Genomic DNA, 24,481 nt, shown 5'->3' on the forward strand with positions numbered 1-24,481 from the left:
TCACATCAAATCAAATCCATTGAGTTTGATAGGAATTCTGATTTTTTTTTGTGGCATTTAATACTTTTCCCCCTAAACTGCTCATGTTACCAATTTCTCTCTGGTTTTGTAACTTTTTTTTAACATCACCCTATCCAACCCCCTCAGGACTTTAAAACCTCTAAGTTCATCTTCTGATGCTCCGGGAAGAAAGCCCTAAGCCTATTCAGTATCTCCCAATAGTTCAAACCCTCCAATTCAGGAACCATTCTCTCAAGTTTAACACCATCTTTTCAAAGAAAGGCGAGCAGTTTGTATGCAGGATTCCAAAAGTGGCCTCAACAATGTCCTGTACAGCCACAACATGTCATTCTAACTCCTATACTCAATGCACTGATCAATCATTTTGTTCCAGTCCCACTGACAACTTTAAAACAAAATCCTTTAATTTAAATTCCCTCTGCTTGGTTTTCCTACCAAAATTAATCACCTGTGAATATTCTGGGTCTTCTGAGGGATTCTGATAGTTTCTGAACAGCTTCACAGCTTTTAAGTAGGTTTTCACAGCGTCAAGCTTTGTTTCACTACAACCTGTTGTTCAAGAAAAAAAAAGTTTTAAAAATGCAAAGAAAAAGCCCGTGACATTTGAAAGATTGTATAAATTTTCCAGTCCCTCTCACCTGTCTGTTTTAAGTGCCTTAACGTAACCTCGTCAACTGGGAAAAAGCTCACAGTTGCACCATATTCAGGACACATATTTGCTATTGTTGTTCTGTCCGCTACAGATAGTTGAGACACCCCTGGGCCAAAGAACTCGACAAACTTTCCTGAAACTCCAGCTTGCCGGAGATGCTAGGGGGTGTTTGGGAAGGAAATTAACAAAAATCAATCATCTTCTTTCATGCTTAATTACCATTACAATGTGCAAAAGAAAAATTCCAGGAATTCTCTTACCTTTGTTACACTTAGAACAACATCGATTGAAGTAGCCAAAGGGTCCGTGGTCCCCACCAGTTTACATCCAACTACCTCAGGTAAAGTCAGCGTGACTGGTTGGCCCAGCATGACTGCCTCACTCTCTATCCCACCAACCCCTAGAAAGAAAACAAATGCCACTTTATTTGTTTTTATAGCATAAAGACAAGGAGCAGCTTTATAAACAATCCAGCAAGCATTTTGGAGAATGCTTTAAGAAATACTGCAGTGTAGGTGCAAATTCAGCACATATTAACGCCTTAGCCCAGATCCAATCAGCATGCAACATAAAGCATCGATGTGAAGTTATTTTCCACCCTGTAATTAGCTAGCACATTACATGCTGCTATATATAACATACAAACCTTTTTAATTGATCATGCAATTTTGGAGCTGACCACATAGCAATATCAGATCTGGCATTTTTCAGATGCTCAAGTTGCTAATATCAGTATAAATGATTGTGACATCAAATACTCAGTGAAGTACCTTTGAACAAATAGGTGACAATTTTTTTAAAAATTTCATTGAGTGGTCATGAACATTAGGTTTGGTCATAAACTAATGTAAAACAGCTGATGATTCTTTCATGCATCAGAAGAAAATATAATGATAAGGTGCAGTACAGATATTCCGTAACTAAATGTCCCTGGCACTTTTAAAAAAGAATGTGAAAGCTAACATTTATCTTTGTATCATTGTCCCTGGGTCAACAATTCAGAATTCATGCTAACAATATTACAGGGACTACAGAGATTTGATTAAATCTTCACATCGTCCTCACACAGCAATTAGGAATGGGTAGCTATTACAGACAATCTGGATAACCCATAAACAGGATAACCCATAAAAAGGGCAGTACTGGACTTGTGAACATACAAACTGTTCCAAGATCGACCAAAGTGGAGGTCTAGCAACCATCTTCATTGAATCCCCACAGTGTAGAAACAGACTCTTCGGCCCAACAAGTCCACACCGACCCTCCGAAGAGTAACTCACCCAGAGGCATTTCCCTGCACTATTACCCTATATTTACCCCTAAACAATGTACCTAACCCACACAGCCCTGAACACTATGGGTCATTTAGCATAGCCAATCCACCTAACTTGCACATTTTTGGATTGTGGGAGGAAACCTGAGCACCCGGAGGAAACCCACACAGACACGGGGAGAACGTACAAACTCCACACAGTCACTCGAGGCTGGAATTGAACTTGGGTCCCTGGCGTTGTGAGGCAGTGTTAACTGCTGAGCCACCGAGGAGCCCCCTTTGTGTCACTCTCTTAGCACAAAGTTGAAGGATCACTTTATTTTGTTTTTCATAATAAGGAAAAACAATTCACATGAAAATCTTTTCAAGCAGGCTAAGTTTTTTTCTCATACAAGACCGAAAAGGGTGTTTTCTTTCAACTGTAAAGACACATTCGGGCCATGTCATCATCATCATTGGCTGTCCCTTGCAGACGAAGATGACTCTCTTCCACTCTCAGGGTGAGTCCATAAGTGGCTGTACAGATCAATGCAGCTATTGTAGGGTCTGTTACACTTGGGGCAGAAGGTAGTCATAAGGAGGGATGGGTGGGGTGTTTGTGTGGCAATGGGCTCTTTTCGCTTGGCTTCCACTTTTTCCACAACAGTAAGTCTCAATGTGCAGAACGCCTTCCCCGAAGCTCCTTCTCCACTTTGGATGGTCTTGGACACTGATTTCCAGCTGCCTGTGGGAATGTCGCACTTTACCAGTGAGGCCTTGAGGGCATCACTGAAGCTCTTCGTCTCCACCTGGGACTTGCCTGCCAGCTTGCTTGAAGCTCGGAGTAGTGCACCTGCTTGGGGAGTCTTGAGTCAGTCACGTGGACGATGCACCTAGCCCACTGCAGCCGATCAAGGGTGGTCAGTGTCTCAATGCTGGGGATGTTGGCCTGGTCAAGGACGCTTGTGTTGTTATGTCTTTCTTCCCAATGGATTCGCAGGATCTTGCGCAAACAGCATTGGTAGCACTGCTTCAGCGCCTCGAGGTACCTGCTGTTGACAGTCCACATCTCAGAGCCAGTAAGGAGGGCGGGAATCACCACAGCTCTGTAAACGATGATCTTGGTTTCAGATCTGCTGTTGTCCTTGAATAGCCTTTTCCTTAGGCAGCTGAAGTGTGCGCTAACATACTGAATGCTGTTCCTCTATCTCTTTGTCAATAGCCATGTAACCAGACATCAACCAACACCTGCTTGAAAGTTTTGCCAGGGTAACTGGTCAAATCTACTACTCTCAACACAAGTATTTCAATCAATTTCTACTGTAGTTCTTTAAACTAAATGTCGAAGGGCACCTTTTCAAATGGTTTCATGATTATTGACCTTCAAATCCAAAACTAATTTATTTTTACACTTTTTCATTGTTCCACAGAACGTGAGGTCATCATTTCGACTATCCTGAACTGCCCTTTGACATCAGCTAAAAACAAAAACCACAGTGCAATGAGTCTGGAGTCATATGTTGGTCGGGTCAGGTCAGGTAAAGACAACAGATTTTCTGCCCACCCTTAGAACTCTGTGGGAAGCTAGAGAAGAGATTGCTGGGACCCTTGCCACAGATACTTGTATCATCGTTAACCACAGGCGAGGCACCGGAAAACTGGAGATTGGCTAACATGGTGCTACTATTTAAAAAAAGGTGGCAAGGAAAAGCCAGGGAACTACAGACCGGTGAGCCTGACATCCATAGTGGGCAAATTGTTGGAGGGAATCCTGAGGGACAGATTAGGGATAGTCAACTTGGCTTTGTGCGTGGGAAATTGAATTTTTTGAAGTAACAAAGAGGATTAATGAGGGCAGAGTGGTGGACATGATCTATATGGACTTCAGTAAGGCGTTCGACAAGACTCCTCATGGTAGACTGATTAGCAAGGTTAGATCACACAGAATACAGGGAAAACTAGCTATTTGGATACAGAACTGACTCGAAGATAGAAGACTAAGGTGGTGGAGGGTTACTTTTCAGTCTGGAGGTCTGTGACCAGTGGTGTGCGAGAAAGTTTGGTGTGGGGTCCACTGCTTTTTGTCATTTATGTAAATGATCTGGATGTGAACATAGGAGGTATCGTTTGTAGGTTTGTAGATACCAAAATTGAAGGTTTAATGGACAGTGAAGGTTACCTCAGAACGGCATCTGATCAGAGGGGCCAATGGGCGGAGGAGTGGCAGATGGAGTTTAATTTAGATAAATGTGAGATGCTGAATTTTGGAAAGACAAATCAGGACAGGACTGATATACTTAATGGTAAGGTCCTAGAGAATGTTGCTGAACAAGGAGACCTTGGAGTGCAGGTTCATAGTTCCTTGAAAGTGAAGTCACAGGAATATAGGATAGTTAAGGTGGTGTTTGATATGCTTTCCTTTATTGGTCAGCACATTGAGGACAAGAGTTGGGAAATCATGTTGTATCTGTACAGGACATTGGTTAGGCCACTTTTGAAATACTGCGTGCAATTCTGGTCTCCCTAGGAAGAATGTTGTGAAACTTGGAGGAGTTCAGAAACTATTTACAAGGATATTGCCAGTTTTGAGGTATAGGGAGAGACTGAAGAGCCTGGGGCTAATTTTCCTGGAGCATCAGAGGCTGAGGGATGACTTTATAGAAGTTTATAAAACCATAGGGGCACGAATAGGGTGAATAGCTAAAGTCTTTTCTCCAAGAGTAGGGAGTCCATTAGGAGAGAGCACAGGTTTAATAGGACAGGGCAAAAATTTAAGAGGGACCTAAGGGGCAACCTTTTCACGCAGAGGGAGCTACTGGATAAATTTAATACATCATGGAGTCAGGGTGGGTGGATATTAGGGCTTGTGGGAAAACAGGACAACTCAAAAAGAGTAGCACCTAGCACAGAATAAAGAATCCATCCATCACAGCATCAAAACCAACATGTTCAGTGGTGGAGGCCGTTACAATTACAACATTTACAAGACATCTGGATGGGTATATGAAGGGTTTAGAGGGAGTGGGGCCAAAATCTGGCATATGGGACTAGATTTATTTAGGATATCTGGCCAGCATGGACAAATTGGACTGTTTCTATGCTGCACACTTCTATGACTTTAAAAGGACATGAGGGAACAAGATTTTTGACATCTTAATGACACTTTCACTACTGCTATTTTTTTCTCAATTAAATGACTTTAAATGCTACCAGTTGCTGTGATGGGCTTTGACCCCTTGTTCCTACAGCATTAGGCTAGGTTAATGTATTACAGTCCAGTAGTATTACTGCTGACTCTCCCATATGTTTTTTAAGATTAATCAGTGTCCTACAAAAAGGGACACGTGAGAACATTTGGCTGAAGCTGTTTGTCAAAGCGAACATTGATGGATTTGGCAATGTGAAAATTATCTTCCTTCAGTCGACAGGTTTAGCAACATGCTTTGAATAGTGATATGGTTGAGTACTTCACTACATGGTATCTTCACGCTCTTACTGGAATGGTATTAGACTCGGAGGCTCTTCACCTTGGGAATTAAGGAGAGACTTGCCACTGTCCATCTTTGATAGAACAGTTGCTAAGCTTCAGGCTTCTGTTTACTGCCCTGCCCATTTTCTGGCACGTGGTATTCAAGTGACTGTAACTCAATTGCAGTGGACATGGGCATGCATCCTGCCCAGACTGTCATAGCAACATTTGCATCATTTCACAGAGCACCTTTTGAAAATTGACAGGTCTGAAGAGGAAATCTCTTTTTAAGGAGATAGCAAAGTGAAGCTAGGTGAAGAATGCAACTGGAGTTTAATCTTTTACAATCTTTTATTTACCCAATATGAATATGTGCATTCTGAACCCATCACTGCTGCTCAATCCTTTCTTACATACATATAATCCCTTATATCCATAGGAAACCACCAGTTCATGCTTCCCACCTGAATACAACTAAACACAATAAAATATAATGAATAAACAAATAGCAGCAAGCACCTTCCTCTCCTTATTCTGGTTTAGTTCCTGAACTCTAAAGAAAAGAATCAAGAAGGTAAGGCGCCCAATGCAAGAAGTGAATTAACAGTGGGGCTTCACAAATGAATATGCTTGGTTTGGTTCCTCAGCCTCAAAATCCTTCGAATCAGACTCTTCAGTGAGATTAGATTACTTACAGTGTGGAAACAGGCCCTTCGGCCCAACAAGTCCACAACGACCCACCGAAGCTCAACCCACCCAGACCCATTCCCTTACATTTACCCCTTCACCTAACACTACGGGCAATTTAGCATGGCCAATTCACCTAACTTGCACGTTTTTTTGGACTGTGGGAGGAATCCGGAGCACCCGGAGGAAACCTACGCAGACACGGGGAGAATGTACAAACTCCACACAGAGAGTCACCTGAGGCAGGAATCGAACCCGGGTCTCTGGCGCTGTGGGGCAGCAGTGCTAACCACTGTGCTGCCCACTAAGATCACGAGGGTTTGACAAAAACATTCAGAAATACAGGTAACTTCTAAATGACTGGATCACCCACATTCTCATTTTAAAAGAAATTACCAATTTAAAACAAATTAACTCAAGAGTACAAATAACTAAACAGTCTGGTCTCAATTTTTTTGTCCCAGCTGTTTTAAGTGAAGGTGTTTGCTTCTAATTGCGGTTATGGGTAATAAGTGAGAGAGATTAGATGCACGCTTACCCCATCCTAGAATTCCAAGACCATTCACCATAGTCGTATGAGAATCGGTGCCTACCACACTATCAGGGAAGAAAACGTCTCTTAGGTCAAACACTACGCGAGACAGGTATTCCAAGTTTACTTGATGCACCATTCCACTTCCCGGTGGCACCACAGTCACGTTCTGAAATACTTTGGAAGCCCACTGTGTCAAAAGGAGGGACAGCAGAAAAAAAATTAAAAATATTTAAAATCAAACCACGCAAACATCTCATTCCAACTCTAAAACAGTTCTGCCAAAAACATTTTAAAATTCACTGTTTCGATTGTGCTCAAATCAGAATGGAATTCTACCATTACAGATTTCCCTCACTAGAGACAACCCTCAAAAAGAGCAGACTTCTTACAAACTGCTACCTCTGCCTGTCTTTGCTATGGAATGTGTTGAGTGTAAATCCAGCCCTCTATTTTATAAACATTTCACAGACACTAAGGACCCGCAAAACAGAAACAGAGAATTCAAGAAACAACTAACAAATAAGGCAGCACCTGACATTTTACACATGGGACACTGCACTTTGATCTAAATACCAAGTTAAAAATCACATGACACCAGGTTGTAGTCCAACAGGTTTATTTGGAAGTACAAGCTTTCGTAGCGCTGCTCCTTTGTCAGGTGGCTAGTGGAGTAAGAGTATAAGACATGGTTGGGTGATTTTCAACTTTGTCCACCCCAATCCAACACCAGCACCAGCACATTACATCTAAATACCAGGAAGCATTGTCTCCTAGTAGTCCCTTGGAGTGACAATGCTGGTCACAGAATCCCAAAGAAGCAGGGAGAGACAGGAAGAAAGGGAATGAGAAAGAGAGAGGTTATAAGAGACAGAAATGAAAAGGGTAAAGTAAAAGGCTAAGAGGTAGAAAAAATATAGAATTAAAAATAAATGGAAAATCTGCATTCAAAGTGGGCAGTCAGTCAGTCATTGGCCAGCTCATGCTCAATGAGGAGTTGTTGTGTCTTCTTGAACTTTCAGCATCAAAGGTCTCACCATCATGAGCAGTCTAATCCATTCTCTTTCCAGCTACTGGGGTCAAAGCCAATCTTCTTCAAGGCAGTTTCAGTGCACCTTTGAAACACTTTGATCAGTACAATTTCTACCCCCAGCTTGAACTGAGTGTTCAGATTCTGATGCAATGCCTAATGCAGTGCAGTTGCTGCACGAGAATGGTCTATGCTCTAGACGCCTGCTTCCAGGAGGATACTGGTGTTCATGCCAGTCTAATCCAGCAATCCAGAAGCATTATGGCATGTTACCCAAAGTCAATAGAACTTTTGTAAAACGAACCATGCTTATACCTTTCACAGTCTGATTGTCCAAAGCGCTCTACTATTAACAAAATACTTTTGAAGTGTAATTATTGTTGCAATGTAGGAAGTGCAGTAGCTAATATTTCACTGAAAGCTCCTAACAAACAGCCAAGTGTTAATGACCATATCATTGATTTTTGGATGTTAGGAATAAAGATTAGGATCAAGGAATATATATCAGTCAAGACACAGCAAACAATATACTGCACTTCTTTCAATGCAATGGCAGAACAGCAGATGATGCCTGATTTAACATTTCATCTGAAAGATGACACCCTCAGTATGGCACTGAACCTGTATTACTCTCTAATGTGCAATAACCTTTCAAATCTAGGGCAAGACAACTTAGCTATGGCCAAGGGGAATTAAATCAGATAAATGCCCCATGATGTACTAGATTTAAAAAATTATTTTAGCAAGGTTGGAATATATTTTAGAACTAAATGGAAAAATACACACATTGAATGAGAACATTCCGTATTATGCGAAAGAATGCAACACTACCTCTCAGTGAGCTAGTAAATAGAGTCTGTTCCGATAGGTGCACGTGAAAGATTCCAGGTTGTTATGCTCAAGTCCCGAGCAATACTGGCTTGTTGCTGTTTTGTAGAATCTCACTCTGCAGAAATCAATTCCTGTTTGCTTGTATTTCAAAGTACCGCAGGATATTTTTAAAACATAAAAATCACTGTTTGAATGCAAGCTCTCTCTTTCAGAAGGAGCCATTTTATAAAGGGTGAAATTCCTTTTTAAAACTTTTTTGCAACCACAAGATACCAAACCTTTTTTTGATCAGTGTGTTGCACTCTATTATTTTGGTTGGTATTCCATTTTTCTTTCTACATTCTACCCCAAAGAAAGAGAGAGTTTCTGTTTGATCATGCATTGCTGATGAAAGCTTACATTCTGCCCTGCACTGTCCTCTCTCACCCCATGCACCAACTACATTAGGCAGGAAGAGTATGTAGTCAACACTAAAATCACAATCAAACTTTGTAACATCATCGCTTTCCCCATACCTATTTTAGTTTAGAAACAGAATTATTTCCTCTAAGTTATCATTTGAAACAACTTTCAATTTACATCATATGACACACCGATGATGTCAAACTGCATAAGTGAGAGCTTTCCATATGGGGCCCCCAACTGAAATTCTGGGGTCACAAGTCCAAGGCAGCAACAAAATTTTGACGTAGAGTTATAACAGCTGTAGCACCACTTTCTCAGTTCCTTCTGAAGGTCACCATAATTTCCTAGCCTCAAATTGCAGTCAGATTAAAACACGTTAGCAAGTGTTAGCATAAGCAGCTTTCAGTCAAAGAAAATTTTCAAGATCTGTGGCTCTCTGCTAAATAGCACACAGTTTTAGATTTTTAATACAAGGAAGTAGGCCTTTGAAATGAAAACTGCAAACTTGAGAATAAGTAGTACTACTGTATCCATGGGGAGTTTGTACTCATGCTGACAAACTTATCTACGGTTTTCATTATAAATATGGACAATGCCTTCAACATAGAATGAAACTCTGAAATAGTAGGTTTTAATAAATAGATGTACCTTAAAAAATTGCAGCCGTTCTTTATTTCTGCTGAATTCAATTTCTTGGTTCCTTAATAAAGTTTCTGGTCTAGAAAAAATTTTTTAAAAGTCAATGAGTAATAGCATTGATTTCAAATTCGATTTTTAACCACAGATAAACCGCAATGACGTACTGCTAATTGAGGAAGACAGGCAAGAATCATTTCTGACCATGCTCTGTATTTGTCTCTGACATCACTTTGCCTCAACCATGACAAACAGAATACACCAGGTATCATCAGGAGACTGTGATCTTGATGATAAGACTAATTTCAGGTGGCATCTTTCCAGTCTACCACTGCAACATATTAAAGAATAGCAAGCAGAAAGGCCAGTCTTACCCAGCTACAGGTTGCAGGTGAAAAGGACAAAGCAGAGGTGTGTTCTCTATCTCTGTGGTGCGTTGTTTTGATGAAGGGGAGCTCAGTTCACTGTGGCACGAACTCAAACAGCTACTGGAACGTTGGCAAGGCGAGATTTTTGATGGCAGCTTGCTGCTGGAAGCTCGAGGTGCTGCATCACCTCCCCCAGGATTTGGAGCATTCTGAATGGCACTAGCCAAAAAAAAGTAAAAGACTTACAATTACTGACTTGCAGATTAAATGGCACATCCACAAAACAAAACTTATAGGAGTTGAATTTGCAAAATACTCTTTTAATTAACTGTTTTTACAAGAACATCAGGAGGAGTGGGTAATCTGGCTCTTTGGGATTGTGGTGCCATTCAATGAGAGAAAGGGTGATCTAACTGTGGCCTGAACTCCATGTTCCTGCATAACCCCCAACACCCCTGTCAATGATAAAACTGTCTGTCTCTCTCATCCTGGGACAGTAGAAGAAAATTTTCTTTACATATTGATTTAAATTTACAAACGAATTTACCAAACATGTTAGCACCTATAACATCACTCCAGGAAGTTTATAGGTTTCAGGTTTGTCTACAAAAAGATAACTTTCACGCTTGTGTATATTCATGCTTCTATAATTGAAAAGGAGATACTGCAAAGGAAGTTCTACAAAGGAAGAGCAGTGGCGGGGGGGGGGGGGGGGTGAGGCCATTGGCTAGATATTGCCAGCACAGACATGATAGACTGAGTAGCCCACGGCCATACTGTATGATCTAATGGATTTATGAGGATTCTATTTTCTGACATTACCACATCAAGTATTATCGTAAATGGGTGCTGTCAGTACATTCTCTGTACATCCTAAATAAGAGAAACATTATGCCAATGAATAAAAAAGTATTTAAAAAGTCTAAAATTGGATGCTCTATGTAGATTTCCTCACAGATCTCATTTTGAAAATCTATTCTTTGGCAGAATAGACTGAAACATCTTGCAAGACAGATTAAGGGTTAGTGGGCTCATTGTGTCTGGGCCAGCTATCTTTGTGCCTTTCTCCAAAGTTCTGACATTTTTACCTCTACAGTTATTAATCAAATTCACTTGTTTGTTATCATGGGTTACCATATTTGAACCAGGATAAACTACTCGGTTACCTGTCACCAAGACTGCCATTTTCAATTTCCATAACAGCATCAAACTGCACTCTTTGATCTGATAAAACCTTCGTTAAGCTATCACCTTTACACATCAGTATTCCAGCAGACTCCTTTCCAGTCTCCCAAGATCTACCATATATTGATGCAAAATCATCCTAAAGTTTACTCGCTACATCCTAATCGCAGTGAGCCCTGTTCACCCATTGACCACTGTGCTCACCCATGATGTTGGCACCTAATCAAGCAAAGACTTCATTTTAAAATTCTCATCCTGGGTTACAAACCAGTCTACGCCAAAGGCCCGCACGATCCTTGTTATCTCCAGTCCCACAAACTCTCCGAGATATCTGCACACCTTGAGTTTGAATTTAAATGCTCTACATTAGTGGCTGAGTATTCAACCTTAAATTCTGGAAATCCCTTCTTAAACCTCTTCATTTCTCAAGGATGACCTTTAAAACTTGAAGAAATTTTAGTTATATAGCCTCATGTCTCTTATCAATTTTTGCCGGATAATGCTTCAGAGAAATGCAATGGAATGCTTTACTCTCTTAAAGGCATTCAAGTGGTTGCTAAACACACAGACAATTCATGATTGCAAGAACTACTGCAGTTTAAGCAGTGCAAAATTGCAAGCAAATCTTACTCATGTTTAATTTCCTTGCCTTTTACTAAAATCAATCTGTATTGAATGGTCAACAATCAGATCTGTGGGACAGACTGGCTTGACTTTGCTAGGGTCTCCTCCATGTTTCTTCACTGCTTCCCTCATGGCTGCAAAGTCCACCACTGCAGGAATCCCACTGAAATAAATGAAAAAGACAGTCAGAGACATTAATTAACCTCCTGCACTTGGAAGGAAGAAACATATAAGGTTGCACTTGAAAGTGTGGTACTGGAAAAGCATAGGTCAGGCAGCATCAGAGGAGAAGAATTGACGTTTCGGGCAAGAGCCCTTCATCAGGACACTGAAACATCGATTCTCCTGCTCCTCGGATGCTGCCTGACCTGCTGTGCTTTTCCAGCACCACACTGTCAACTTTCACCTCTCACATCTGCAGTCCTCACTTTCACCTATACGAGGTTGCACTGCTCATCAATTCCACCACTAGGTTTTGTGAAAGACTGCACGAGCCCACAGGCACAGAGCAGCAGTGATGTGGCAACCAACGGAACAGCAGCTGCCTGGAACCATGGTGGTGCTGCCCATATAATCACGGTCACAGTCGAACTCTTGAGTGATGGCTCTGAGACCAACTATAAAATTCACAATCCATCGAACTGCATGCTGAACAACAAAAGTGGAACTTCCCCGCAGCCATCAAAGTTTGATGCAGAGTGAAGAGTGTTGTTTCCATAGCTAAAGCAATGATTTTAATCAGTTATTCTTTTGGGGGTGAAAGGAGAAAATGCAATCTATAGAAGGAATTGGTTCAGATGGGCTAACTCCACATAAAGCCCTGTCACTTCATATTGCTGCTATAGAAAGCAATGTCATAAATACAAGCAGTCAGCTGCAGAGGTGTCAAAACACTTCTGGAGAGATCATTTTGCCTGATATCACCAGCACTATCTGCACACATGTAGGTGGTGATAACACATTGAACTGAATTAAGTTTATTGTCACATGTACTCATATGAGTACAGTGCAAAGTTTATAAGTTGCTACTTATGGTACCATCTTAGGTACAAAGGTACCTAGGTACAGAATCTAGGTACAAAGCAGCTGAAAAATAAAGAAAACAAGGTTAAAGTATTTAACATTATAGTCCTTTTTACTAAAATATAGAAAAACAAACTCAGTTAACAGTTCAACACCACAGTCCATAAGCACCTAGCCACAATGGCTTGAACTCCCCACTCAAGGCTGTGTTTCCTTGTTTTACCACATTTTCTTAAAAGATTAAACATTACAATCCTTCTTAACTTTGTGTTCTTTTTTTGCTCTTTACCAAGATTCTGTACCTAGATACTTTTGTACCTAAGACAGCAGAGTGAGTGGTGTCTTGTAAATTTTTCACTGCACTCATGTGAGAAACCTAATTCATTTCAATATTTAATCATCAACTGCTACCTGGAATAGGTTATCTCATCATTATCACACAGCTGTCTGTGGAAGCTTTCTATGTTGCATACTGCAACACCCAAACTGCTCCTTCACAAGCTGAGTGAAAAGAAAATAGTGGGAGTAGAGAGGGGAAGCAAAGCACAATTGGAACAGAGATAAATGAAATTACAGCAGAGGTTTGTGAGAATAACAATCAAGATTTTAAAAAAGTGTTGTCTTTTTAAAAAAAATTGAATAAACTTCGAACACAAAATAAAGGGCAAAGTGCTGGTAAATATAGCCCCTAATTTCCAATTAAACAAAGCCAAATATTGATTTGAACTATGGGGTTCTATTCAGTAATCTATCTCAGTGACTCATTTTTAATTTCTTCACAGGATGTGATAAGGCCACCGCTGCATTTGTTGCCCATCCCTAAGTGCCCTTGAACTGAGTATCTTGCGATGCCCATTTCAAAAGGCCAGGTTGAATCAACCTCACTGCTGTGGGTAAGGCATCACACATTGGTCAAATTGGGTAGATTTTTTTTCCTTAAGGATATTAGTGAACTCAATGGGCTTGAATGCAACTAATGACAGTTGCATGGTCACTGACATTTGAGACTAGCTTTCCATTCCAGACTTTAGGAGTGGAACTTAATTTGGGCAGCTCCCATAGTGGGATTTGAACCAACAATCCCAGAGCATCAGCCTGGGCTTCTAGATTACTGGTCTTTTCAGGATCAATACAGGGGAGACAAAAATCACAGCACAACCCAATATGGTTGACATTTTCCTAGCTATCATCAGTTCTGAGGAATGGTCACACGATCCGAAACATTAACTCTAATTTCAATCCACATATGCTACCAGACTTGCTAAGCTTTTCCAGCAATTTCTATTTTGATCTCTGATTTACAGCATCCATAATTCTTTCGATTTTACACAAGTACATGATACTGGAAACAAATCTTTTTGAATAAAAACAAATGAAGTTGAAATGATGCATGGTTTAAATGTTAATGTATTTTTCTACCAGATAAAAGACAGTTTGGGGAAATTAGAGCAGGCTAAAGTGCTTTGGAAATTCTTTGCAGCACAGCTTTTAGAGTTGGAGACACAGCAGGGATACAATTGCATCAACACTGGCTAAAGGTTATTGTTATATCACGGCAGGTTTACACAGTCAGTCCCTATCCAGAATGAAAGTTAGAGGAGTAAAGAATCTAGCAGTAATGTGAAACAAATTGCATGTAATGAAAAATAGACATGAAAAAGCTCCTCAATTGTCTTCATTTCCTGTAAGATTTTAATCATGACCAGATTACTTGATTAGATACATACTTCACCAAGTAAAACCTAAGTGGCAACTGAACACACAGTTCAATTTTCTACCCAGAACAGTTTACCAACTCACGTGAAATCTTGGAGAAGGACCCGGGCTGGCCAGAAAGGAATATCAGCTTGGTTTTGCTGTTTTTTCCAGTCAAGAATAGTCAGAGCATCTTCTTTTTTTATATGGAGTCCATCACAATTTCGAACAGCAGCCTCCAGTAGTACACGGATAGAGTAAGGCAATCCCACTGTTGAAGGAAGGAAGGAAGGAATAACTTCAAGCTGCAATCAAGGTGGTGCATTTAGTATGAAAGCACTTCAAAAAAGATTGATTTCATACAAAAGACATTTCTTCAGTCTTGCACTCAACCATATAAAAGCAAAACACTGTGTACTTTGGAAATCTGAAACAAACAAAATGCTAGAGAAACACAGCAGGTCCAGTGCTGTGGGGACAGAAACAGACTTGTCGTTTCAAGTCCAGTATAACTGTTCTTCAACATCGAGTACTGGTCATTTTACATTAATCTTCAATATAGTTATATAAAGGATTTCAACAGTGATAGATGAACTATGCAGGATGATATGTCATTATTTATTTCTTTTCTCAACTTTCCTCACCATCATTCATTGCCTTGAGGGACATTATCTCAGTTACTCCTGTCTTTATATTTTGTGTTTGCACACAAGGTAGACAGCAGCTCACCAGGGCAGAGATGTGCAATGCTACTAAACCACCAACTCAAAATAAAATGGCTGTTCTCAAGGGTAATGCAGGGTCTACCCTCTCCCCAGACTCTTCTCTCAAAAGTAATGATTCACCAAGCTTCAGCATCTATCTGAAAGTTTATAATGACTCGTCCTGTTAATGACACTCCTATGTGCAGGCTTTTGGGTTAACAGACAGACTCATAAGAGTCAAAGTTGCATCCTAGTAACAACATGACCCATTCCCCTCCATCAGTTCTTGCAACCCTGCAAGTTTATTTGCCCCAAAAATACCTACTCGCTTCCCTTTGAAATAATTGATTCCTTCTGTTTCCACCTCCTTCATGGACATTGATTTCCAGATCATTACCACTCTGCAAAAAAGGTTCTACCCCACATTCCTCTTGTATGTCCCTTATGTATTCCTGTTTGCAAGAATGCCAGTAATGGGTCCCCAGAGTTAGCTGTACCATAAACTGCTAACTCAACAAACTGTCATTCAATCTTGGGAGCTGAATAACTTGAACGACTTGCTGTTTTTATGTAGGTGTGGGTGTGTACTGTACTTTTAAGAGAGAGAGAGGGAGAGAGGAAGCTAGCAAGGACTGACTGAAAGCACAGAGAGTGCTGAACAATTTTAAGATGTAACATTTGGTTGAAAAAAATAGCTGGAGTTGCACTGCCATGGAACAAAAACAAATTCAAATTCAGCCAGTTTAAATTATGCCCCAGGTACCAAAATCCAATCAAATTTGAATATTACTGTGTGGGATGACATCAAACAAATGAAATGATCTGATGTTTTGGGTTATAAAACTGGCATTCTGAACAGTTAGAGGGAGAACTGCAAAGAGCACCAACAAGCACAGACTGCTAGCCCAATATTTCTCTGAAAGGTACCAACCCATAAGAAATGTTGTGCAGCAGAAGACCGAAGGAACATCGACAGAGGAACATCGACAGAGGAACATCGAAAGAGGAACATTGACAGAGGAACATCGACAGAGGAATATCTACAAAGGCGATTCGACAAAGCTGGCTGGTTTTGATACATGATTTTTTTTTGTAAATCTTAATCCAGGTTTTTTGATCAAACCAGTATTATAGCTTGGGAGGTAAAAGATAGGTTCAAGAGAAAGGAGTTGTAAATAATTGTTGCTTTAATGATCTCTTTTGGATTTAAAGAATAAAATTGTTAATTTTTACTTTAAATAGTGAGGTCTGGGATAGTTCTTTGCCTCTCAAAATTTAACAGATTGCGGCACGAGGTGAACTTTTCTGCGTGCCTGGTTTAAATTAGCAGAGGGGTTTACCTCGTGTTGTGACACCATTAACGTCAAAGAGCTCATTGACAGACCTTGCTTTCTAGTTTGTCATTTGACTGACAAATGTAAGCTGCGCTGTGAGAATCATGCCTGCAGCATATAATAACAATCAACAGAAACATGTACAACCACATCCGACAAACCATGGGGTGGCACAGTGGCTAGCACTGCAGCCTTACAGTGCCAGACACCCGGGTTCGATTCCCGCATTGGGTGACTGTGCAAACCCACGATTCTGCGTGGGTTTCATCCCACAATCCAAAGATGTGCAGGTCAGGTGAATAGGCCATGCTTAATTGCCCATAGTGATAGGTGCATTAGCTGAAAATGTGTTGCTGGAAAAGCGCAGCAGGTCAGGCAGCATCCAAGGAACAGGAGAATCGACGTTTCGGGCACAAGCCCTTCTTCAGACTTGCCTGCTGCGCTTTTCCAGCAACACATTTTCAGCTCTGATCTCCAGCATCTGCAGTCCTCACTTTCTCCTGATAGGTGCATTAGCCAGGTGTAAATATTGGGTAGGGGAATGGGTCTGGGTGGGTTACTCCTCAGAGGGTCGGTGTGGACTTGTTAGGCCTAAGGGCCGAAAATAAGTGTAGGGAATCTAATCTTAAATAAAACCTTCATGTCAGTCAGTGCTGCTGCACAGATATCGAACAGAATACTGTACTGGAATAGAGAGGCCAGGAAGGGAGAATAAACCGGGACCAGATAATTCATCAGTGTACAATCTTGCCTTATTCTTCATCTCCTCAAATGAGGATGACCCATCAAAATGCATTGACAAACATCTTACCATATCTTGGATCATTGAGCTTAAGAACATTGAAGTATTTCTTGTCCGGACAATCTGTAGTTAGCGGCTCAATTAAGTAATGGAAGGGATGTTCTAAAATTAAAGAAAGAAATGTTAGCATACATTACAGCAGTGGGATAACAATGTTTAAAAAAAACTTACTGATCTTTAAAAGCACCAAGACATTCGCTTTCTCTGATCAATCAGTTAAAAGGGTTAACAAAAGATCAGCAGTCCTGGACTTTACAAAACAATTATTGGGTTTCAAGGCAGCAGCTCAGCACCACCTTCTCCAGGGCAAAGATGAGCACAAAAGTTGCCAGCAAAATTCATAATCCAGGACAGCATAAAAAATAACCATTCAGCAGATAACACCAGAGGTAAAGAGTACAGCCAAAGATTGGATATCCAATGTGTGGCAGGGTTAACCCTGAAACGACACACAAACCTGACTTGGAACAACATTTCCAATACTTCACTGTTGCTGGGTCAAAATCCTAGATCTCCCTAACAGCACTGTGGATGCACCTACACCACAAATACTGCAACAATTCAAGAAAGCTTAAATTAGTGATGGGCAATAAACATTGGCCCAGCCAGTGGTGTCCATATTTTCTGAATGAATTGAAAAATGATTTTAGAAAAGTGTAACTCTGTGGCTGAGAATGAAACCTTGGTGATCCAACAGCATGAATATCTCTGGGATTTCAACGAAGGATCAAAATTTAGAGTTCAATACCAAGTTTGTCTTTTCCATGGTTGGTTACACATCAAAATACAAAACTTGGTATTTGAGAACAAGTCTGGTTCTAAACCTGAATACACAGATAATCAGAAATCAAGCAGGATGCCCAGATGTGACTATATTACAATGACACAGAACTGAACAAGCCGGCAGGAATTCCAGTTCACTGATTCAAGGCAGCCAATCAACACAATGACACCAACACTTGTTGAAGGAATCTGTTATCTATTAAATAATCACCTCATAATTTCTTAAATGCCTCATGGAATATGTCTCCAACAAACTTGCGAGGTAGTATGGTTGGTCAGTGGTTAACGCTGCTGCCTCACAGCGCCAGGGACCGGGTTCGATTCCATCCCCAGGCAACTGTCTGTGTGGAGTTTACACATTCCCCCCGGTTCTGCGTGGGTTTCCTCCCACAGTCAAAAGATGTGCATGTTAGGTGAATTGGCCAAAGCTAAATTGCCCATAGTGTTCAGGGATGTGTAGGTTAGGTGCATTATTCAGGTGTTTGGATGGGATACTCTTCGGAGGGTCGATGTGGACTTGTTGGACCAAATAGCCGGATTCCAGACTGTAGGGATTCTTTGATTGATTCTATGAAACTCCCAGGTCATACATTCTAGACCTGAACCATCCCACTGTGTGAAAGAGATTTTTTTCATTGACTTCTTTATCCCTGGATCCGTTCTCGTAATCTTCTTCTGCATGCTATTCAATGTCTTCACATCCTTTCTAAAATGTGGCCTCAACATAGAATTTACCAGCTTCCAAATCTCTCCACCCCATCCCAGGTCCAACCCTCCATCTCCACCCCACCTCCTTGACCTGATCTAGCCTATCCATCTTCCTTCCCACATATCCACTCCAGCCTTCTCACTGACCAATCCTATTCACTTCCAACCTGCATGCACCAATCACCATCCCACCTAGTTTTCCACCAGCACCACCTCCCTCCTTCCATTTATTTCTCAGCACCCTTCTGCATCCCCCCCCCCCCCCCCCCCAACCAAACAGTCCTGGTGAAGGGTCCTGCCTGAAACATTGACTCTCCTGCCCAACCTGCTGTGCTTTTACCAGCACCATGTTTTATCAACTCTTTTTAAAATGTGCCCCGGCTGCACATAATATTGCAGCTGAAGTCTACCTAATGTCCAATATAAGTTCTACTGTACTTTATTAACCATGCTCTTCACCTATTATCATCTTTAATGCGTCCTGCACATATATACCCTGATCGCTCTGCTCTTGCATGTCATTTAGAATAGTGCCTTTATATTATATGCTCTCCATGTATTTTGACAATGCACCACCCATACTTGTCTCAATGCTGACCCCAAGGGAACACCAGACTCCTGAAAAAATATCTGTTGATGATTACACTGTTTCCTACTACTGAACCAATTTTGTATCCATTTTGCTGTTGGTTTTTAAATTTTGTGAGCCATAACTTTTCTTACATTTATCTTTTGTGGCACTGAATCAAATGCCTTTTGAAAGTCCACGTATTGTGCGAGCATACCTGTTTATTAAAGGAATAATGGGTTGAAATTGTAATCTCATTAGGCCAGGCAGCAGTGACCATTGTTCTAGCTTACCTGATCACTTGTTTTTGTTCTTTTTCACGATGTGATGTTACTACATTTGTAAATTGTAACCGCATCATTTATTCGGTTCTTTGTAAATCTTTTTTGCGATTGTATCATGTGTCCATTGTCTGATCCAACTGCCAAACAGAATGATTTGCATCTGTCCAGATATGTACAAAAAGTGGACGTGTATTGTAACGTGTGCTCTTCTCAGTAGGAAATCCAGCCCTTGCACAAGTAAAAATAGAACCCAGTTGTATAATCTTTGACAGTGTTCCATATCAATAGCGTCACCCTCATCAGCTCATTACATCTTCGAAGTATTGCAATAAGTTGGTTAAACACAATTTGTCCTTAAGAAATCAGTACATGCTGTCATGCTCCCTGAAACAATTCTGAGATTCTGAAGACAAGAATCTAGTATACCTTGTCCACTGAGCTAAATATTACCAGCGAGGCCTGATTGCCTTGGAAATTCTCCTGCGATCGTTACTCCATTATGAGAGGGTGACTGTGACTATTTCAGTGGGACAAGCTTCTGTCATAACAGTGCAAATATAGGGGGCTATCCATCTATCAAAACACTTGGACCTGGACATAAAGTTGGGTTAATTTGTAGATAGCTTCTTGCTTTTATTTAGAAAACAGCTAGGAACCCTATCAATGCATCTTCGGATGCCCAAAGCCTAAAGAACTGAGAAACACAAACTGCTTCAGTAATATCACCACTAACAGTGTTGGCACCTCAGAATAGAAGATTATCTGCCAAGCAATCCCTATAGAATTGCCATCACAAAGTAATTAGTTTCTTAGATACTTGGGGCACTTATATCGAACTTGGTTAACTTGGATAGCTCAGCCCCCACTTTCCTTGCGATCATTACAAGGAAACTGTATATCCATAGGATCACAAGAAATAGAAACAGGAGTAGATTATAGAGTCATAGAGATACGCAGCACGGAAACAACTTCGGTCCTACTCATCCACGCTGATCAGATAACTAAATTAATCAAGCTCCATTTACCATTACTTAGCCAGTATATGTCTAAACCCTTCCCAATCATGCACCTATCAAGATGCCATTTAAATGTTGTACTTGTACCAGCCTCCGCCACTTCCTTTGGCAGCTCATTGCATACACACACCACCCTTTGCATGTAAAAGCAGTGGACCCAGCACCGCTCCTGGCGGCACACCACTGGGCACAGGCCTCCAGTCTGAAATGCAACTCTCCACCATCACCCGAGTCTTCTACCTTTGAGCCAGCTCTGAATCCAAATGGCTAGTTCTCCCTGTATTCCATGTGATCTAACCTTGCTGACCATTCTACCATGGGGAAACTTGTCGAATGCCTTTCTGAAGTCCATAAAGATCACAACCACCGCTCTGCCCTCAGTAATTCTTCAAAAAAACCCAATAAAGTATGCGAGACGTGATTTTCCACACCCAAAGTTATGCTGACTATCCCTAATCTGTCCCTGCCTTTCCAAACACATGTAAATCCTGTCTTTCAGGATTCCCTCCAATAAGTTGCCCACCAAAGTCAGATTCACTGGTCTATAGTTCCCTGGTTTGTCCTCACCACCTTTCATTAATAGTGGCACCACGTTAGTCAACCTCCTGGCTTCCAGCACCTCACCTGTGATTACCGATGATACAAATATCTCAGCAAGGGGCCCAGCAATCACTTCCCTAGCTTTCCAGAGAGTTCTAGGGTACACCTGATCAGGTCATAAAGTCATAGAAATGTACTGCATGGAAACAGATCCTTCGGTCCAACCTGTCCATGCCAACCAGATAGCCCAACCCAATCTAGTCTGACTTACCAGCACCCAGTCCATATCCCTCCAAACCCTTCCTATTCATATACCCATCCAAATGCCTCTTAAATGTTGCAATTGTACCAGCCTACACCAGATCCTCTGGCAACTTATTCCATACACCTACCATCCTCAGCGTGAAAAAGTTGTCCCTTAGGTCTCTTTTATATCTTTCTCCTCTCACCCTAAACCTATGCCCTCTAGTTCTGGACTCCCCGACCCCAGGGAAAAGACTGTCTATTTATCCTATCCATGCTCCTCACAATTTTGTAAACCTCTAGAAGGTCACCCCTCAGCCTCCGACACTCCAGGGAAAACAGCCCCAGCCTGTTCAGCCTCTCCCTATAGCTCAAATCCTCCAACCCTGGCAACATCCTTGTAGATCTTTTCTGAACCCTTTCAAGTTTCACAACATCTTTCCGATAGGCAGGAGAACAGAATTGCATGCAATATTCCAACAGTGGCCTAACCAATGTCCTGTACAGCCGCAACACAATCTCCCAACTCCTGTATTCAATACTCTGACCAATAAAGGAAAGCATTCTTCACTATCCTATCTACCTGCGACTTCACTTTCAAGGAGCTATGAACCTGCACTCCAAGGTCTCTTTGTTCAGCAACACTCCCTCGGACCTTACCATTAAGTGTATAAGTCCTGCTAACATTTGCTTTCCCAAAATGCAGCACCTTGCATTTATCTGAATTAAACTCCATCTGCCACTTCTCAGCCCATTGGACCCAGGTCCTGGGTATTTATCCAGCTCTATGCCTTTCAAGACATGCAGCACTTCCTCCTCTGTAAGATGGACAGTTTTCAAGATGTCACCATCTAGGGTTAGGTTTGCTCGCTGAGCTGTAGGTTTGATATCCAGATGTTTCATTACCTGGCTAGGTAGCATCATCAGTGGCGACCTCCAAGTGAAGCGAAGCTGTTGCCTCCTGCTTTCTATTTATATCTTTCTCCTGGATGGGGTTCCTGGGGTTTGTGGTGATGTCATTTCCGGTTCGTTTTCTGAGGGGTTGATAGATGGTATCTAGGTCTGTTTGTTTGTTTATGGCGTTGTGGTTGGAGTGCCAGACCTCTAGGAATTCTCTGGCATGTCTTTGCTTAGCCTGTCCCAGGATAGATGTGTTGCCCCAGTCGAAATGGTGGTCTTTTTCACCCGTGTGTAGGGCTACGAGGGACTCCAACCACAACGCCATAAACAAACACATAGATCTAGATACCATCTGTCAACCCCTCAGAAAACGAACAGGAAATGACATCACCACAAACCCTAGGAACCCCATCCAGAAGAAAGATATAAATAGAAAGTAGGAGACAACAACTTCGCTTCACTTGGAGGTCGCCACTGATGATGTTACCTAGCCAGGTAATGAAACGTCTGGATATCAAACCTACAGCTCAGCGAGCAAACCTACACCCTAAACCTCAACCTGAACTACAAACCTTGCAAATGTCACCATCTATTTACCCACATTTTATATCTTCCATGCCCTACTCCACAGTAAACACGGATACAAAACATTTGTTTAGTATCCTCCCCCCCCCCCCCCCCCCCCCCCCCATCTCCTGTTGATCTCGGAGGGGCCCTAATTCTCTCCCTAGTTACCGCTTTGTCCTTGATGTATTTATAGAAACCCTTTGGATTCTCCTTAACCTTATTTGCTAAAGCTATCTCATGTCCCCTTTTTGCCCTCCTGATTTCCCTCAAGAGTATAAAAGCAGTAGGAGTATACTTTTCAAGGATTCACTCAATCTCTTCTATACCTGACATATGTTCCCTTCCTTTTCTTAACCAAACCCTCAATTTCCCCAGTCATCCAGCATTCCCTACACCTATCAGCCTTGCCTTTCACCCTAACAAGAATATATTGTCTCTGGACTCTCATGATCTAATTTTTGAAGGCTCCCCATTTTCCAACCTTCCCTTTACCTGCAAACATCTGCCCCCATTCAACTTTTGAACGTTCTTGTCTAATACTGTCAAAATTGGCCTTCCTGCAATTTAGAAGGTTAACTTTTAGATCTGGTCTATCCTTTTCTATCACTTTTTTAAAGCTAATACAGGTATGGTCGCTGGCCCCAAAGTGCTCCCCCACTGACACCTCAGTCACCTGACATGCCTTATTTCCCAAGCATCAGCCAGGTTTTGCACCTTCTGTAGTAGGTACGTCCACATACTGAATCAGAAAATTTGTTTGCACACACTTAAATTCCTCTCCATCTAAAGCCTTAACAATATGGCAGTCCCAGTCTACATTTGGAAAGTTAAAATCCCCTACCATATCATTGTTTGGTCCTTCAAGCCTGTCTCGCTATTCAATCTGATCACAGCTGATTCAAACACTCCTCACGTCTACTTTCCTGCCATTTCAACATCACTCTTGATTTCCCTACTGATCAAGAATCTGTCGCATCCTTAAGGATACAAAAATATTCTGCCCCATAGCTCTCTGTGACAATGAGTTCCAAGGACTGTCAATGCTTTTCACAGCAGAGAGCGGCGTGAGCTGGGCGGAAGTGAAGTTGGAGAGCAGAGCTGGTCGGGAAGGTAAGTGATTGATATTTAAATGGGTGTGTTCTAGACCCCAGGCCCTACAAAGTAGGGCCTCCCTCCCATCCTCCTCCTCTAACCTAACTTTAAAATCCACAGGTAAGCTACTCAGTGTTCTTGTTTTGGAGACTAAGTGTAGAGTAATGGCAGCGCAGGCAGTGGAATGTTCCTCTTGCAGGATGTTTGAGGTAGGGGTGACCACCGATTCTCCTGCCGACTTCACCTGCAGGAAGTGCAGCCAGCTCCAGCTCCTCACAGACCGCGTTAGGGAACTGGAGCTGGAGTTGGATGACCTGAGGATTATTCGAGAGGCTGAGAGGGTGATAGAAGCTACAGGGACATAGTTACGCCAGAGAACAGAGGTAGCTGGGTAACAGTTAGAGATGGGAAGGGGAGGAATCGGGCAGTGCAGGGATCCCCTGTGGTCATTCCCCTCAACAATGAGTATACCGCTTTGGATACTGTTGGGGGGGGGGGGCAGACAGCCTAGCAGGGGTAAGCTGCAGTGG

At 41.7% G+C, this 24,481-nt stretch overlaps 1 protein-coding gene across 1 annotated transcript in view; it reads right to left on the reverse strand.

Moving 5' to 3' along the window:
• Positions 1 to 24,481, reverse strand: part of ireb2 (iron-responsive element binding protein 2) — a 77,557-nt gene that overhangs the window by 37,237 nt on the left and 15,839 nt on the right. The window contains exons 2-10 of the mRNA XM_072553277.1: positions 17,260 to 17,352; positions 14,516 to 14,681; positions 11,718 to 11,855; positions 9,890 to 10,102; positions 9,528 to 9,597; positions 6,620 to 6,803; positions 934 to 1,073; positions 660 to 831; positions 470 to 570 (exon numbers count right to left, since the gene is read on the reverse strand). Of these exons, the coding sequence (XP_072409378.1) occupies positions 470 to 570; positions 660 to 831; positions 934 to 1,073; positions 6,620 to 6,803; positions 9,528 to 9,597; positions 9,890 to 10,102; positions 11,718 to 11,855; positions 14,516 to 14,681; positions 17,260 to 17,352 (1,277 nt within the window). The remainder of the gene's footprint in view (positions 1 to 469; positions 571 to 659; positions 832 to 933; positions 1,074 to 6,619; positions 6,804 to 9,527; positions 9,598 to 9,889; positions 10,103 to 11,717; positions 11,856 to 14,515; positions 14,682 to 17,259; positions 17,353 to 24,481) is intronic.

This window comes from Chiloscyllium punctatum, chromosome 33 (assembly GCF_047496795.1).
Source record: "Chiloscyllium punctatum isolate Juve2018m chromosome 33, sChiPun1.3, whole genome shotgun sequence".
NCBI lineage: Eukaryota > Metazoa > Chordata > Chondrichthyes > Orectolobiformes > Hemiscylliidae > Chiloscyllium > Chiloscyllium punctatum.